Source organism: Strix uralensis, chromosome 12 (genome assembly GCF_047716275.1).
Source record: "Strix uralensis isolate ZFMK-TIS-50842 chromosome 12, bStrUra1, whole genome shotgun sequence".
NCBI lineage: Eukaryota > Metazoa > Chordata > Aves > Strigiformes > Strigidae > Strix > Strix uralensis.
In genome coordinates this window covers 1,453,613-1,470,351 of record NC_133983.1, presented here as the reverse complement: position 1 = coordinate 1,470,351, position 16,739 = coordinate 1,453,613, and the positions used below count along the sequence as shown (strand labels likewise).

The 16,739-nt window shown below is 55.3% G+C and overlaps 1 protein-coding gene across 1 annotated transcript; it reads left to right on the top strand.

Moving 5' to 3' along the window:
• The first annotated feature begins 10,894 nt into the window (after window positions 1-10,894).
• On the top strand, window positions 10,895-15,201 carry LOC141948975 (uncharacterized). Its single transcript, XM_074882085.1, has 10 exons — window positions 10,895-10,940; window positions 11,042-11,174; window positions 11,381-11,499; window positions 11,756-11,865; window positions 12,298-12,447; window positions 12,851-13,027; window positions 13,236-13,391; window positions 14,290-14,391; window positions 14,785-14,883; window positions 15,142-15,201. The coding sequence occupies exons 1-10, from the start codon at window positions 10,895-10,897 to the stop codon at window positions 15,160-15,162; spliced, it is 1,113 nt and encodes a 370-aa protein (XP_074738186.1). The 3' UTR covers window positions 15,163-15,201.
• Window positions 15,202-16,739: the final 1,538 nt, after the last annotated feature.

Here is a 16,739-nt window from a genome sequence, read left to right as displayed (position 1 = left end):
TCTTGTCAAGAAATATGCAGACATCAAGATGGAGCCTGAAGTCACTGTGCTGCTGGTGCTGCTGAGCCTTGGAGAAGTGGCATTTGACCTCTGGAAAAGGGCCATATTTCAATACAAAGCTTTTTAAAAAAGAATGCTGGAACAATAATCCCAGTGCCACGGTGTCCTTCCCACGGGGAACATGCTGAGCGTGCTGAGCAGACAGTGTCACTCCCGGCCTCTGCCACTGCCTGCAGGACAGCACACCCGGACCCAGGGTGCCCTTGTGACAAAGCCCCAGCTGTCCCGCTAGAACACAAAGCCCGGAGGGGAGGAGGAGGAGAGAAGCTTTAGGCCAGCCTGCCCCTCCTGAGACACCTCAGGGCCTGAAAACCAGGCACCCGCACTCTGCCAAGCTGGCAAGTTGTCCCTCTTCTGGCAGCCCCACCCCAGCCCCCTCCATCACTGAGTGCCCAGGGCTGTCCTTCAGAGCAGGGTCCCTGCACCCCAGGGGCTGTGTGCTGGGGCAGGGACTCTGCCGCCGGCCAGGGTCAGCTCTCAGCCTGCCCGGGGTCCCGGCATCTGCAGACGCATGGGAGCTGCAGCTCTTGACCTTCTGGCTCTCCCTGGCCACCTCCCTGGCTGCCCTCCTGGGCAACGGCCTCGTCATCACTGCTGTAGCCTGTGACTGCCACCTCCACACCCCCATGTAATTATTCCTCCTCAACCTCTCCCTCCTCGACCTGGGCTCCATCTTTACCACTCTCCCCAAGTCCATGGCCTATATCCTGTGGGACATCAAGGCCATCTCTTATGCACGATGTGCTGCACAGGTCTTCTTTTCATCCTTCCTGTTTGGTGCAGAGCATTCTCTGCTCACCACAATGTCCTGTGACCGCTACGTTGCCATCTGCAAACCTCTGCACTGCAGGACCCTCCTGAAGAGCAGAGCAGGTGCCAGAATGGCAGCAGCTGCCTGGGGCAGTGGGTTTCTCAATGCCGTGCAGCACACTGCCAACACTGATCCTACTGTGCCAAATAACAGAGAGGCTTTGCTAAATGTGTTATCAGTTTCAGAGCTGACTTGCCAAGGAGCATCTCTGTAACAAAAAAGCAGCTCTCCAAAGGGCAGGTCCTGAAGGCTAGGATCTTTTTCCCACTGGAGTCAGAGCTAGGTTCCTGAAACCACACTTACCACGGCTGTTACTGAGTTTTCTTCTCAGTGGGCTCAGGGAGAGGGGCCCAGGGAGATGTTTTGGGGAGTGAGGGCTGGACTCAGCTCTCACTTGTGGGCGCCCAGTGCCCCTGGAGATGGTGAACAGGCTCTTCAGTGCCTCCTTAGTTCTCTCCCACATGCAGCAGAGCTGAATGGTAGCCACCCAGATTTCTGGAGGGGAAACCGGAGACCCCTGGAGAGCAGAGGACATCTCCAGGGACACCATATGCCTGAGGGTGGGCCTCCCAAACCAACAGATCATCCAAGGTGGAGTCATCCAAAGGCAAAGCACTCTATTTAAGTATCCATCAAGGGCTCTGCCATCCCAGGGGAGACTGTGGGGACCCAGCAAGGTCACAAAAAGGCGACTGGACGGTGATTCAAGTCTCCTTCAGTAAAAGCCCATGGGTGGTTCAGTGTGCGCACTGGAAAACACCCCGAGTCACAAGAAATGCTGCGAGATCCTTCCGTAGCTTTAGACCCCCAGGAAGGAGTTCAGTGCCTGTGCTGCCCACCCAGTGGGACATGACCAGCACAGCCTGTGTGGAGTCACCCCATAGTCCCTGAGCCCACTTGCTCTGCAGAGCATCAGCGCCAGCTTGGAGCTCTGTGAGGAGAACAGGGAGGGGGCCAGGAGTACCAGGCCAGATCAGGAAGCAGAGCTGGAAGTCCTTGCTGTCTTCATGCTCGCTCCTCCAGGCCTCGAACGTGCCTGGAAAAGGACTGGTGTCCACTGCTTGCCAACTCTTAGTGCCATCATCCTTCCTGAAGGATGGAACGGAGGGAGACGCTGGGACCTGTGTCAAGGTTTGCACTGAAAGAAGTGTTGACCCAGAAGCCACATCATTCTTCTGCTGTCCTTCAGTCCCTGTGCCCCTTATTTCTGAAAGAGGAAAGTCTCATGAATGAAGTAATGACACCTTCAGAGGAAAAGAAAAAGCTATGCGTGCAAGCAGAGCAAAAAGAAGAATTCATGCACCGCTTCCCAGGGGCAGGTAGATGTTTAGGACAAGAAGCAGAAAGGGCAGAAGGGGAAATTTTCTATCGAGTTTAAAGGCAGAAAAACCCTCTCATCGTACTGGATCGGTGCTGGCTCAGAAGAAATCCCTGACCAACCTGATCTAACTGTCAGGTTCTCCCTGCTCAAAGCAGACCATGGTGCTAGAGACCTCCAGAGGTCCCTTCCAACCAAAACCCTGTAGGGGGAAGGGGCTCAACAGTGGAGGCAGGGGTAGTGGACACTGCTGTGTGTTGAGGCATTGCTGGCCTTTGTGATCTGTGGCTGGCCCTGTCCTCAGGAGTACACAGTGAAGGAGCTCATCCTTAGAAGGAGGCTCTGCTTTCGGGTACCAGGAGTCAAACTAGCAGAGCGATACCACAGAAAATTTCTCAGAAACACTGCTGGGCATTCTAAAAACACAGAACAATGAGGGTTGGAAGAGGCCTCTTGGAGACTGTCTGCTCCAACTCCTTCCTACTCAAGCCCAGTCAGCTGGAGCAGGTTGTCCAGGACTGGCTCTAGATGGCCTCTGAATACCTCCCTAGAGTGAGATTCCACAGTCTCTGTGCAACCTCTTCCAGTGATCAGCCACCCACAGTAAAGGGGTGTTTTCTTAGGTTCAGAAGACATTTTCTGTGTTTCTGTTTGTGCCCGTTGCCTCTTGTCCTCTTGTTGGGCACCGCTGAGAAGAGCCCAGCTCCCTCTTCTTCATGTCCTCCCATCAGGTGTTCGTAGACATTGACAAGAACCACCCGCCTCCCCCCAAGCCTCCTTTTCTCCAGGAAAACTGTCCCAGCTCTCTCAGCCTCTCTTGCTATGAAAGATGCTCCAGCCCACTGATCATCTTTGTGGCCCTTTGCCGGACTCACCCCACTAAGCTCACGTCCCTCTTGTACTGGGGCGCCTAGAACTGGACACAGTACCACAGAAGTGGTGTCACCAGCATTGAGTAGAGAGGAAGGGTCACTTCCCTCAACCTGACGACAACACTCTTCCTAATGCAGCACAGGAGGCTGATGGCCTGATTTGCTGCAGGGGCACACTGCTGGCTCTCAGTCAGCTTGTGGTCTACCAGAACCCCAAAGGTTCTTCTCTATCAAATTGTAGAGAAGCTCTCAGTCACTCGACCCCCAACCTGTACTGGTGCAGGGGATTATTTCTCCCTGTGTGCAGGACTTGCTTTTCCCTTTGTTGAACTTCATAAGGTTCCTCTCTGCCCAGTTCTGCAGCCTGTCGAGGTCTCTCTGGATGGCAGAACACCCATCTGGTGTCTCAGCCACTTCTCCCAGTTTTGTGCCATCAGCAGCTTGCTGAGGGTGCACCATGCCCCATGTTAATGAAGAGATTACACAGTATAGGACTTAGTACCAATCCCTAGGGTACACAATAAGGGACTGGCTTCCTAGTGGCTTCCTAGTTCCTCATGGCCCCCGTCATGAGGGGAGGGAGTGGGGTGGGCAAGCTGGGCTCATCTGCGGCTTGACGTGATGAGCTCACCGGGTGTCGAAGTGGCTGGTCCCCTCGGGGCTAGCGCCACTCGTCGGGAGGGGGCTATTGGGAGGCCGGCTGAGAGCCCCCGGGGACCCTGCGGTGCTTTGGGCAGCCGGCCATGGTGCTGCAGTGCCCCATCAGCCCCACAGGAGATGCATCCACCTCCATCGGCTCCTCCTCTTCTCAAGGTGGATCCACCTCCATGGGCTCACGGCCCCGCTGTTGCAGGTCAACCTCCATGGGCTTGACTGACCCGCCAGAGCTGCTGCTGCTCCCGTCAGCCCTCTTCATTCTAGGGCTGTGCAGCCATCTTCAGGGGTTTCAAGAACCTCTTTCCGCTCAATCTACTGGCTGTGGGCTCCTCTACTACTCATACCCGCTGCCACAAGCTCAACGTCTCAGCGAGCTGTGGGCCAGCCGCAGGGGTTGTGTAACGGGCGGCTGCTGACGTCACCAACGGATGCTGCTGGGATTGGGCCTGAGGCCCAGGTGGCCCCTGAGGCCCAGGCGGTCCCTGAGGCCCAGGTGGCCCCTGAGGCCCTGAAGGCCCCGTTCCGGGCACCATTTCCTTGCCAGAGAGCAGGGCTGCCCCTCAGGCACCGGGACGGCCTCCAGCTCCCCTGGTGTGCCCTGGGCTCCACTAAGCTCACACCCCTCTTGTACTGGGGCGCCATTCAGCAAAACTGTCTCCCTGTGAAATATTATTCGAAAGACTGAGGCAGCTCCCCAGGTTTTATTAGGTTTTATTCTTTTCCTACAGCAATGTCTGAATCCACCTTTCTTCTCCTGCTCTGTCTAACCTGGATGTGATAGAAAAGTGTGTTTTTGGAACAGAACTGACACTTTCATAACATCTCTAAAATAAAATGTGTCCATCCCAGTGCACTGACGGATGTTTGGCCTCTTCTTCCAAAGCTGGTGTCAACAACAGGCCCAAGGAACTTCACACCATAATGGCCTATTTCTCCTTGGAATCGGAAGAGAACAGCTCATGGTCCTGTTGGTAGCTGTTAGAAACCAAGGGTTGGATTTTGGACTCTCCCATTGGTGTGTGGTGACTGTGGAGATGGTGAACGGTCAGTGAGATACATGCCCAGGGCTTTCTCAGACATGACGGTGCAGATGAAATCCTCCAGGAAGGTAATCTGGAGCTTCCTGGAGAGCCTTTGGGGTTCTACAGGGACAGTGTGTGCCTGGGGTAAGTGGTGAGTGAAGCCCCACTAAGTGAGAGATCACCCAAGGTGGAGTCACCCAAATGGAAAGTGCTGGATGCTGGTATCTGTAAGGAAAAAAAGATGGACATGCCTGAGCAGACACAGACCAAGTCCAACAGAGTTGGCACCTCTGCAGCCACCACACAGCACCAGAACAGGCACAAGCGTGGACAACGGGAGAGGTATGCACGAGACTCCTTGTCGCTCTGCTCCTTTCTGGGTTTCCTAGAGGAGTTCTTGACGTGGCTGTGGCTCAGGCCTTTACCTCCTTTGCAGCCTGTACCAAACTGCTGCTGGTCTCATGAAGGGGGGGAGCAGCATCAGGTGCGTCCGTCACAGGCATCAACCATCAGATGCCATAAGAGAGGCAAGGTCTGTCCCTTCTTCTGCCGACAGCTGCAGGCATTGCACAAACAGAAAGCATATCACACAGGGCTCTGTACTCGCACCCGTGATGTTACAGTCAAGGGACAGACCAATCATTTTAACAGTGTGTCTGGATACATCCTGTGTTGAAAGACAGCCTCCCCCAGGCACAGCAGTGGTTCACACCAAAACTCAACTGAAACTCTAAAGGGAATTCAAGGGCACGAAGATGAGCTGTGGCTACCTCAGGAACAGTTAAAGAAGAAGCAGACCTAATGTGGGACCACTACTAAATTTAGTAAAGTAGGTGTAGATCCATGGGAGATACTCTCTGTCTCTCTGCCTTGGTTACTACCAGCAAGGTCGGGTCTTTCAGGACTTTGTGCTTTGAGGTAGGACTCTAGAGGGGAAAGGGGACCAACCAGTGGTGGATGGGGCTCAAGCCAGAGGTTACCTAGCAAACCACACCCTTACCAGCCCATGGGACCAGAGAGGCTGCATCCAAGACTGCTGAGAGGGTGTTTTTCCCCAGGAGGTGCTGGTCTGTTATGATCCTGGTAAGAAAGGACCCCGTGAGACTCCCTAAGGTGTCATTTAAAATGCTGTTCGTTGGATCTAACCCTGTAAGGGGAGAATTGCACAGATGACCTTGTGTCCCTTTAGATGGCTGGAGCCCCAGGTGGTAGAGCATCGAATGGGCCTTCAATGCAAATGCAGCACATGATGTTAGACCCCATCCATTTAAGACAGTCTCCTGGTTTGGTCATTCAAGCTACTATAGGATTTGCTTACAAGGAAAGAACTCTATTCCTAACTGCTACAATAAAAAGTAAAGGTGTTTTCAGGAGAACTTCTCGCTACACTGTTAGCTACAGGCAAGGCCATGCAGGAGGTGTCATGACCAGCACCGAGTGGGAGCTGCCTGCAGGCTCCTTGTGACAATGTGCTCCTGGGCTTCTCCTGCGGCCAAGGGATCTGTGCAGCCCAGCAGAAGGGTGAAGGCTACGCTGTGTGTGCAGCACAGCACAGCCCAGCACTGCCTTCTCTATGTGCGATGCTCTTCTGGTCTTTCTGTGAGCTGTTTCTTTTTTAGCCAAAGGAGGCCAAGGGACAGATCCCAGACCAATGAAAAGCTACAAAGGAAGCCCCCAAATTTTCGTAGAGGGTACACTGACGCAAAGCTATTACCTACATTTCCAACCTCTGAAGTCCTAACTGCAGCAGTCTGCAAGCTCTGAGCTCCATCTGTCCGCCTTGCATTTCAGCAGGTAAAATGAAACTAACCTAGTACAAAAGTGTGCTTTGTTTCTGTTCAAAGTCTGAAACACCATATGGATCGAGAGATTGGCTACGTAGAACTAGAGACCTCCCGAGAAGAGGACAACTGGACCCTGAATTCTTCCATGAGCCTCTGCTGTAGAGACCTTCACAGCCAGTTGAATCCCTTCTCCTGGGGCACACTGCAAGGCACAGGTTCATGGAATGGATGGTGGGAAAGGGACCGCTGCGGTCTGTGGTGCAGCCTGCCACCAAAGGGTGGGCTATCACCAACACCAGTTTCCCACTGGCTGACAATTTGTGGGTCTGAAACCTGAAAAGCTCCAAAGATGGAGATCCCAGACAGTCTCTGGCTGTCCTGCTGCAGTGCAGCACCACCTTCCTCATCCACTTTCCCTAAGGCCCCGTGTGAAGCTCCCAGGAGGCAGTTTGCGGCTGTTGCCTCTGCCGTGCCATCTGCCACTGCAGAAGAATTTGACTCTGCTACTTCTCCAGGCAGGTGTCACCTGCTTTTAGACTGCCCTGTGCCTCCCCTTCAGCAGACTAAAGAGGCCCAATTGCCTCAGTTTCTCCACCACAGCTCATGTGCTTTAGGCCCCTAAGCCCACCATGGCAGACTTCCTCTGGACCTTCTCCAGTTTCCACATCCTCCTTTCAAAACGGGGAACCCACGGGCTCACACGGCATCCATCATAACTCCCACACTGTCCTCCCTAGGTCATGCCTCGGCTGGTCTCGTCACTGCCTGTCCCAATGCACGAGGTTATTCTGCCCCCAGTGCTGACCTTGCCCCCTTCGCCTTGTGATATCGCTGTAGGTTTCTGTTGGCCAAATCCACAAGCGTGTCAAGGTCCCTCTAGACTGAAACCCCAACACGTCAGCATTTAAGGTTTGTGGGCCAGTGCCTCAAACAAGATAACCTTGTGGGGAATTGCAGGACACTACAGGCAGAGAAAGAAAATTATGTTAATAGAGTTGCTATCCAAGGTGACAAATTGCCACAGCAGGCATCTCAGAAATACCAAAAAAAGCTACAAAGAAAGGCAGGCCAGTGGATAAAGGATTAACAGGGCAGGCTGTTCTTTTTGGAGGATATTAGGGTAGTCAAAAAGAAGCAATTGAGGTTTAAAGGAATGAAAAAGGAAGGAAAGGATGTGGTCAGGACTGTTTGGGGGCACCTGTGTGGCAGCCCTGGCCCTGATGTGAATCCCTTCAGTTATTCAGGGAGAATCTGAGAGCTTTTCCTAATTTGAAAACATGAAGGGGAAGGATCCTTCAGGCTGGAAGGGGCCTCAGGAGGTGTCTTGACCAACCTCCTGCTCAGTGTCAGGCCAGACCAGATTCCTGAGGGCTTTCTCCATGTCTGTTTTGATCACTTTCTGGAATAGAGCCAATGCACACTCCCAAGGAAACAGCTTCCAGTGCTTGACTATCATCATGCTGGAAAAGTTTCTTCCTGTATGTACCTTGCCCCTGTCTTGTTTCAGCCCATTGTCTCTCGTCCTTCTGTATTGTACGGCAGAAATGAGCCTGACTCAGTCTGAGTGGGAACATTACAACGCTGCTACACGTTTTGCTCCAGATCTTCCTTTTCCCAGGCTGGACAAGCCCAGCTCCCTCAGCCTCTTCTCAAAGACAGAGTGCTCCAGCCCCTGACCAGCTTCTGGTCCTTTTGCTAAACCCACTCAAGTTTGTTAAAATCTTTCCTGTATTGGGATCTGAAAACGGGATGCAGTAATCTGGATAATCTCTGCCCTCAATCTCCTGGCCGTGCTCCTGGTCGTACAGCCCAGGGTGCTCCTGGCCTCCCTTGCTGCCAGGGCACACGGCTGCCTCCTGTCCAGCTCCCTGACCACCAAAACCTTTCCCACAGGGCTGCTCCCAGGCAGGCAGCCCCCAGCCTGTGCCATTGCCGGGGGCAGTCCCCCGCAGGGGCAGACACTGGCACTTGTCCTTGTGGGATTTCATGAGGTTCCTGGCAATATGTGCTGTCCTCCTCCTTGAACCCTTTCCTTGAACACAGAGGCCTGGCACACCATTTCAGTAAAGGCTCCGGGAGAGAAGGCATTGAGTCCCTCAGCTCCACCTGTGTCTGCTGGTTTTAAATCTCCCTCCTCATTCAGCAGCCCTGCATTTTCCTTGTTCAGCCTTGATCTCTCTGAGATGATCAAAGCTCTTTTTGCTCTTAACTTCCTTTGTGATCAACACCTCCAGGTGAGCTTTGCCTTTCCTACAGACATGCCTCCACAACAAAGGCAATATATAGAAATTCCTCCTTGGTAGCCTGTCCTTGCTGGCACCTCCTGGTAGTTGCTTTGTGGCCCCTGTCAGCACCCTGTCCCTGTGCTGGTCCAGCCGTGCTGCCCATACACCGTTCCATGGCCCCATTGCACAGGCACAGCATGGGAAAGGCTACAGTCAGGGGTAGTAGGAAAGTTCCTCCTATTACGATTCCAACAACAGCCTTCAGATCACAGATCCCCCATGACTCTTGCAGCCTTCTCAGCACCGGACCCCTGCTCTGCCCCAGCCATGTCCCACATCTGGCTACACAAATTGTACTGGGGCGCCATTTAGCAAAACTGTCTCCCTATGAATTATTATTCGGAAGACTGAGGCAGCTCCCCAGAACTGATGTACCCGCTCACTAAGTTTAGTAGCAGGAAATTAAACTGTGACCCAGTATATTTTACAGGTACAGAAATGATTAAAATACAGTCAGGCCTGGGCACAGCTACGGCAACCAGTATCTCTAGAAGGGGCTCTGCACGTCTTCAATCTAGGGAGTTATGTTTGGGTAAAAGTACACAAAAGAAAGGGTAACTTATCTCCTTGGTGGGAGGCACCGTTTTGGGTACTGCTTTCTCAGCAGTAAAGGTGGAAGAAAAATCTAAACGGATCCATCACTCCCTCCTGAAAGATGTGACCAGTCTAGAAATGGAAGCAGGAGCTACCAAGGGAACATCCCCCACTGCAGGGACAAAACTACCCACAGCCGGCAACCTACACAGAGCTAGTGGACTGGCTGTGAACGTGCTAACCCTCTGTAAAAATTCAACAACAGGAAAGTGGAAAATGATTTGTTACGTATGGATTGCACACGGACTGAACTATATCCTTACTTAAAACTCAAGAGGGAATTGTCTTCGTTACAATATGCTTACTAATCTTACACTTTTCTTACTAATAAGAGTTTAAAAACCCTTCCATGAAAGCTATTACCATGAGACATCCCATTTTAATTTGTTCTGGGACAGGCTTTATTGAGCTCTGCAAACTCCAAAGCAATGTGGATGTTCACAGGTAAATGAACTTGGTACTCTGTAGGAAGCCCTAATCAAAGGAAAGAGAACTGTAAAATTTTGGTTTCCTGTGGGATCCTGATTGATCCGAGTCATCTAATCTGGGTCCAAGCCTTACTGGCTTACCTAAACAATCCGATCCAGCACATGTTAATCCTTTTACAGGAAACGGTTTGCATGGTTAAGATTTATTTGAAGATTCTACTACTCTATTGACACAACTACCGGGGCAATATTGTATCTGTGGAGAAAGGGTGTTCATGTGTTTACCCTCACCCTGGGATGGGAAGGGTATTCTAGGTGCATTCATAGCATCCGCACAGGTTAGAACCATTCTCTCTTCTGCCTCTGTAGCTCATAACTACATATATACATGAGAAAAAGCGTTACAGCCCTCTGATAGAGTGTGGTGCTAAGTCCCACCTGCTTGTACGAGCTTTTATCCCATGGTTAGGGGTTGCTGAACTACAAAGGGCAACTGCAAGTACGTCAACTGAATTAGAAAAGAGACATTGATGGAACAGCAGATAGTATTAGAGTGCTATGTGAAAAAAAACAATGAGATGGCAGACACCATCCTAAAATGTCTATCCTCTTCACTGCCCACCTTAGAAATGTGGAGAAATCTCTAAAGGCACAAATAAGGAGCAGCTCAGAAGCTGTTCAGAACAATCAGGCGTGATTTGGATCCCAGTGAAATCCATGTGTTTAGAGAAGACTTTTCTGACTGACCCATCAAGTTCTGTGTCTCTTAGGCTGTAGGTGAGGGCCCCGATTCGACATGTTAGGGCAGTGTAGAAAAGAGAGAGGATATTTCTTTTGGGTCTCCTATTCTGACAGCATCTGGTAAGCGATAGACACTGTAAGAGTCCCTTCGACAACTGTATCCCCGGAGAGCAGTTGGAGGAGAGGAGCAGGCGTAACCATCTTTGGCTTCCTGGTGCTGAGAGAGATTTTCAGAGTGTGGGGGGGAAGGACTTAACTGTGAGATGACAGAAACTGTAGATCTGCAAAGAGAGCACTACATGGAAGGGGAGAAGCTAGGGCCATGCCAGGGCGTGTGAACACCGGGCTCAGGGATGATGAGCCAGAGGGTACGGGAAAGTCCTGAGGGGACATAAGGGCAGGTGGAGGCCTGGGGGCACCCTGGGAGGACCCGTGGGCCAGTGGCAAGCTGTCTCCCTACTACCTGCAGTGGACGCCCCGCCCCTCGCAGCCCTGGTGGCGGGTCACAGTGGGGCCCTTTGTGACGCGCCCAGCTGGCCCTGGTGGCGGGTCACAGTGGGGCCCTTTGTGACGTGCCCAGCTGGCCCTGGTGGCGGGTCACAGTGGGGCCCTTTGTGACGCACCTCTGTGACACCCTACAAAAGCCGCCAGCGTGGCTGCGGCCCTGCAGTGTCTGACAAGACAGTGACGGGACAAGACAGGAGCACGGAGCTGGCGAGGGCACCTCCAGCGCAGCCCACGTCTTTCCCTGCCACGCCCGGCAGTCCCACAGCACTGAGGCATTTCCCTACTTTTCTGCATTTTGCAGCATGTCAGAGAGAGCTGCCAGCCACCCCAGGGTGGCCTTGGAGGAGGTAGAGGCTGCCCAGGAGAGCAGCTCTCTGCCGGAGCTCTGCGATGTGTCCATGGTGCAGCTGCTACAGGCTGGTGAGTGAGGGCCTCCCGGGGCTGGGCAGGGCCGGAGCCAGAGTGGGCGACCGGCTCGGTGCTGGGGTCCCATTTCCTCGGCACACTGGAATCAGACGACCCGTGGGCAGGGGTGCCAGCGGTGCTTGAATGGCAGGGCTGCTCAGGGCTGGGAGCCGCCTCCAGCACAGCCTCCCTTCCCAGCCGTGCTGAGTTTAAAGCTCTTTTCACTGTTGGTATGTCCTTACTGACTCTTCTGTATTTCCACTCCATGTAGCCGAGACACTGCCAGAGCAGGAGAATCCGGAGCATCCAGACCTGCAAGCGGGACGGGATGCTGACAGCACCCGCTTGCCTCCTCCGCTCGACAGCAGCGACGTGATGCTGGTAATGAGCTCCCCCCTTGCTGGGACTCTGGTCTGTGGGATAAGCAGAGGGCTTGTGTGAGCAAAGAGACCCAGAATCAGTGGTTGGCACGGCCTCGCTGTCCCGGGTGAGATGGTTGCTGCTGTCCCTGAGCAGGGCCTACCACAAGGGTGGCCCCCGCAGCAGCTCCAGCCCTCCTGGCCACCAGCGAGCCCCTAGTTCTGCAGAGGACCAACACATGTTGCCCATGACCCCAACCCTCCTCCCTCACCCTGGGGGCCCTCTGCTCTCATCCTCCACCCTGCAGAGACTGCAGCCCCTGCTGCCAGCTTTTCTACAGGCACTGCTGCCAGCACTGTTGGGCACCAGAGCTGTTTGTGCTGCTCAGCCAAGCAGCACCATCAGGGTGCTGCTCAGTGTGACATGCCTTCCCTCCCTTCCTTCTTCGGATAGGTATTTGAAGAATCCCTCCAGCCTTCTCAGGCGACAGACACTGTCCTTGTGGCCACTGAGGCCCTGACAGCAGACGACTTCTATGCCAGGCAGATGGGCAGCAATGTCCTGGACATGGCCGTTAGAGACCCTGAGTCCTGGCTGATGGATGTAAGTACCCCATGGCTGGATTGCCCTGCCCATGAGCCCTGTCAGGCCTTGTTCTTCCCTCCTTCCCGAAGCCAGCTCTCTCGGGCACCTGAAGCCATTTCAAGGCAGCCGAGAGGGATGGGAGAGGCAGCAGCTCCAGTGGCAGCTTGGGGCTGGTGGGTGCCTGGGGAGCCCTCAGGCCGGTTGGAAAAGGGGGTGGGCTGAGCAGGGGACACTGCTCTCCTGCACTCCCTTCCTCATGCTCCCTATCAGTGGCCACGGCCTGCCAAGAGGCTGCTGCGCTGACCGGCTCCTGTGGCACCTGCTGGGGAGCTGGATGGGAGGCTGGTGCTCAGCGACCAGCACAATTTTGCCAGGGTGGTCTTCACTGCTGCACAATAAGGAAACTGTGTGTTCTCTACAGGCCAGAAAAATGCAGGTCCTGCTGCCAGACATCATGGAGACCCTGCGGCATGCCAACACTGATGTCAAGATGAAGTCCCTGGAATTCTTCAGGAACATGATGGGTCACATGAAGAGGAAGGAGGCCAGCCTCATCGCTCTGCAGCTGGCAGAGAAGCTCCTGCCCCTCTTTGATGATGTAAGGCTGCTGTGGGAGCCTCAGCCCTACAGATGGGTGCTCTGCAAGGAGGGCTGCCCTCCAGCCCAGCTGCAGATCTGGTCCACAGTTCCTGTGTTCAGGATCTGACCGCAGAGCCTCTCCCCTCCCATCAGCCACGCTAATGCCCTTGCTCACTGTGGGCAGGGAGTGGCTGTTGCTGAAGTCCTTCTGTCCTCCTCCCTACCAGGAGTCCAGCCAGCTGCGGGAGATCTCCATCAGACTCTTCAAAGACGTGGTGAAGACTGTGGTGGGGAGACAGAAGAAAAAGATGGCAAAGAAAGTGCAGAGTGTCCTTCTCCCACTGTTCCTGCATAGGAATGACCAGATCAAGAGCGTGGCCAAGGTGCAGTGACCAGCAAGTATTGTCATGGAGAAGGGAGTGCTGACACCATGGGGGTGGTCTGGGCAGAAGAGGCAAGGGCCGCTGGATGTCAGAGTCTGGGAATGCGTGTCACCTCAGGGTCCCACTGCTCCGGTCCTTCCCTGCACTGATCCCACTGCTGCCTTCCTCCTTCCCCGCTGCTGCCCGCTTCAGAGGTGGATGGGGAGGTGGGGTCCCCTGCGGGCCCACTCTCCCCATTCAGCTCTACTTCAGCACAGCCCAGAGGAAGGCTTCCTGCAGCCCCGGCACGAGCAGGGCCGGAGAACCTGGCACAGACATTTCCCAGACCTGCTCTGCCTGGTCCAGCAGGGCTCAGCAGCAGCCCACAGTCACAGAGCCAGCTTGTTCCCCGTTCCCCAGACTGGGGCAGGGAAAGCTGTGGGAAGGGAGATGCAGCCCGAAGGGGACTGGCCCTGATGCCCAGGATCAAAGCTCTGCCCATCTGGAGCCTGGGCACGGAGGAGCTGGGGCAGCCCCAGCTGGGGAGCCAAGCGTCCTGCTGGGGGTGTCCATGGGACATGCTGCTGGCTCCGTCCTGCCCCGGTGTCTCTGGGACTCCAGCCCTCGCTGCCTACAGCCGTGGGCCCACACCACCTTTGCCCTTCACTCTGCCCCCATCCCTGGTGGCAGCTCAGCAGCTCTTGAGGATCCCTGTTCTGCAGGCCGGCAGTGTGAGATGCCTGAGGTGGTGGCTGCCCTGTGTCCCTGCCCTGGGCACTGAACCCGGTTCAGACTCTGTCCCCTGCTGCCTCTTCCCAAAAGGGACTGGGAATGACACAGAGCGTGGCCAAGAGGAGGAGGATGCCAGGTCTCCTTCCCTGGGCTCTGACGCCATCTCCCATCTTGTGCTTCTCTGCAGGCCTCTAGGGACACCTTCGTTGCCTGTACAGAGTTCCTGGGGTGGAGGATGCCCAACTACATGCCTGAGCCGTATCACACACGGCTGGTTGGAGAGTTTTTGGTGAGGACAGTCCCCAGACCCCAGGCTGGCTGGACAAGGGCTGCCCCCCGTGCCCGTGGGGAGGGCTGTGCAGCTGTGCCTTGCTTGCCCTGCTCCAGCCTGGAGCCCAGAGCCTGGAGCTGCACCCTCCTTCCCTGCCTCCAAGCACAGATGTCCCCAAGAGCTCTCCTCCAGGAGACCTGGCACCCGTGGGCCCTGGCAGTGGGACAGAGAGGTCTTGCCACCCCCAGGCGCAATCTGCCTGTGGCGCTCTCTGAACCTCAGCCCCACCGGACTCTGGCTGGGAGATGGGAATTGCCGGGGGAGAAGGGGGTGCTGGGAGCAGGGACTGGTGCGGATGGCTGGCTGGGGAGGGTCCGTACCAGCCCCGTGCTCTTGTGCTTTCTCAGTTAGCGCACGACAGGAGCAGGGTGGAAGAATACCTGTGTCAGAGCCTGCCATACCTGGAGGACACTCAGGCCACCATACGAGAGGCGGCCGTCGGGTTCATTGGTAAGCTACTGTCCCCGGGGTCCCTCTTCTGGCAGCCCTGCCCCAGACCACCCCCCCCACCCCCGCAGGGCCCACCATGCAGGTGGGCTTGGGCTTGCTGGGGGCCTTGGTCAGTGCCACCGCCCTTGGGCACAGTCCTGCCCTGGGGTCAGCCCTGCTGAGGGGGAGGAGGGCGTGCAGCCGAGCTGGCAGGGCTGGGGGCTGTGCTGCTGGGAGTGTGCTGGGGAGCAGAAGTCTCACGGGGAGTTCTGTGCCTAGGGCTTGGTGTGGAGCACCTGAGGAACGTAAGCAAGAAGAAGATGAGGGAGATCTGCAACGGTGAGCAGGGGCAGTGCTGTGCTGGCCAGGGCTGGTGGGGCAGGGGACAGAGCCTGGCCAGGGTGCTGCCAGGCTTGGCCTGGCTGCAGGAAAATGCTCCAGGGGCAGAGGAACACGTCAGGGGCACATGGGGAATTCCTGAGCAGCAGCTTCCAGCTGGTCTATTTGTCCCACTTGCTCCTCCTGGCCAGGGAAGGAGATGGGTGGGGCTGGCATGGTCTGGAGGGGACTCCTGGGGGTCTCTGCAGGCAGTGGAGTTTCATGTCTGCTCTGCTTCCTTCTCTTGCAGCCCTGCAGCCCTTGGTGGAAGACACCGACCTCTCAGTCAGGTCCCTGGCTGCTGAGACCATCTTTGTCTTGTCAAGAAATATGCAGACATCAAGATGGAGCCTGAAGTCACTGTGCTGCTGGTGCTGCTGAGCCTTGGAGAAGTGGCATTTGACCTCTGGAAAAGGGCCATATTTCAATACAAAGCTTTTTAAAAAAGAATGCTGGAACAATAATCCCAGTGCCACGGTGTCCTTCCCACGGGGAACATGCTGAGCGTGCTGAGCAGACAGTGTCACTCCCGGCCTCTGCCACTGCCTGCAGGACAGCACACCCGGACCCAGGGTGCCCTTGTGACAAAGCCCCAGCTGTCCCGCTAGAACACAAAGCCCGGAGGGGAGGAGGAGGAGAGAAGCTTTAGGCCAGCCTGCCCCTCCTGAGACACCTCAGGGCCTGAAAACCAGGCACCCGCACTCTGCCAAGCTGGCAAGTTGTCCCTCTTCTGGCAGCCCCACCCCAGCCCCCTCCATCACTGAGTGCCCAGGGCTGTCCTTCAGAGCAGGGTCCCTGCACCCCAGGGGCTGTGTGCTGGGGCAGGGACTCTGCCGCCGGCCAGGGTCAGCTCTCAGCCTGCCCGGGGTCCCGGCATCTGCAGACGCATGGGAGCTGCAGCTCTTGACCTTCTGGCTCTCCCTGGCCACCTCCCTGGCTGCCCTCCTGGGCAACGGCCTCGTCATCACTGCTGTAGCCTGTGACTGCCACCTCCACACCCCCATGTAATTATTCCTCCTCAACCTCTCCCTCCTCGACCTGGGCTCCATCTTTACCACTCTCCCCAAGTCCATGGCCTATATCCTGTGGGACATCAAGGCCATCTCTTATGCACGATGTGCTGCACAGGTCTTCTTTTCATCCTTCCTGTTTGGTGCAGAGCATTCTCTGCTCACCACAATGTCCTGTGACCGCTACGTTGCCATCTGCAAACCTCTGCACTGCAGGACCCTCCTGAAGAGCAGAGCAGGTGCCAGAATGGCAGCAGCTGCCTGGGGCAGTGGGTTTCTCAATGCCGTGCAGCACACTGCCAACACATCTTCCATACCCCTGTGCCAGAAGTGTGATCCTACTGTGCCAAATAACAGAGAGGCTTTGCTAAATGTGTTATCAGTTTCAGAGCTGACTTGCCAAGGAGCATCTCTGTAACAAAAAAGCAGCTCTCCAAAGGGCAGGTCCTGAAGGCTAGGATCTTTTTCCCACTGGAGTCAGAGCTAGGT

What these genes read in the sequence shown, in the direction of transcription:
- LOC141948975 (XM_074882085.1), top strand. Translation starts at nt 10,895, where the DNA reads ATGCCAGGGCGTGTGAACACCGGGCTCAGGGATGATGAGCCAGAGG. An exon ending in GGTGCAGCTGCTACAGGCTG is followed by an intron (nt 11,500 to 11,755) that starts GTGAGTGAGGGC and finishes CACTCCATGTAG; the next exon opens with CCGAGACACTGCCAGAGCAG. An exon ending in GGCGGCCGTCGGGTTCATTG is followed by an intron (nt 14,884 to 15,141) that starts GTAAGCTACTGT and finishes TTCTGTGCCTAG; the next exon opens with GGCTTGGTGTGGAGCACCTG.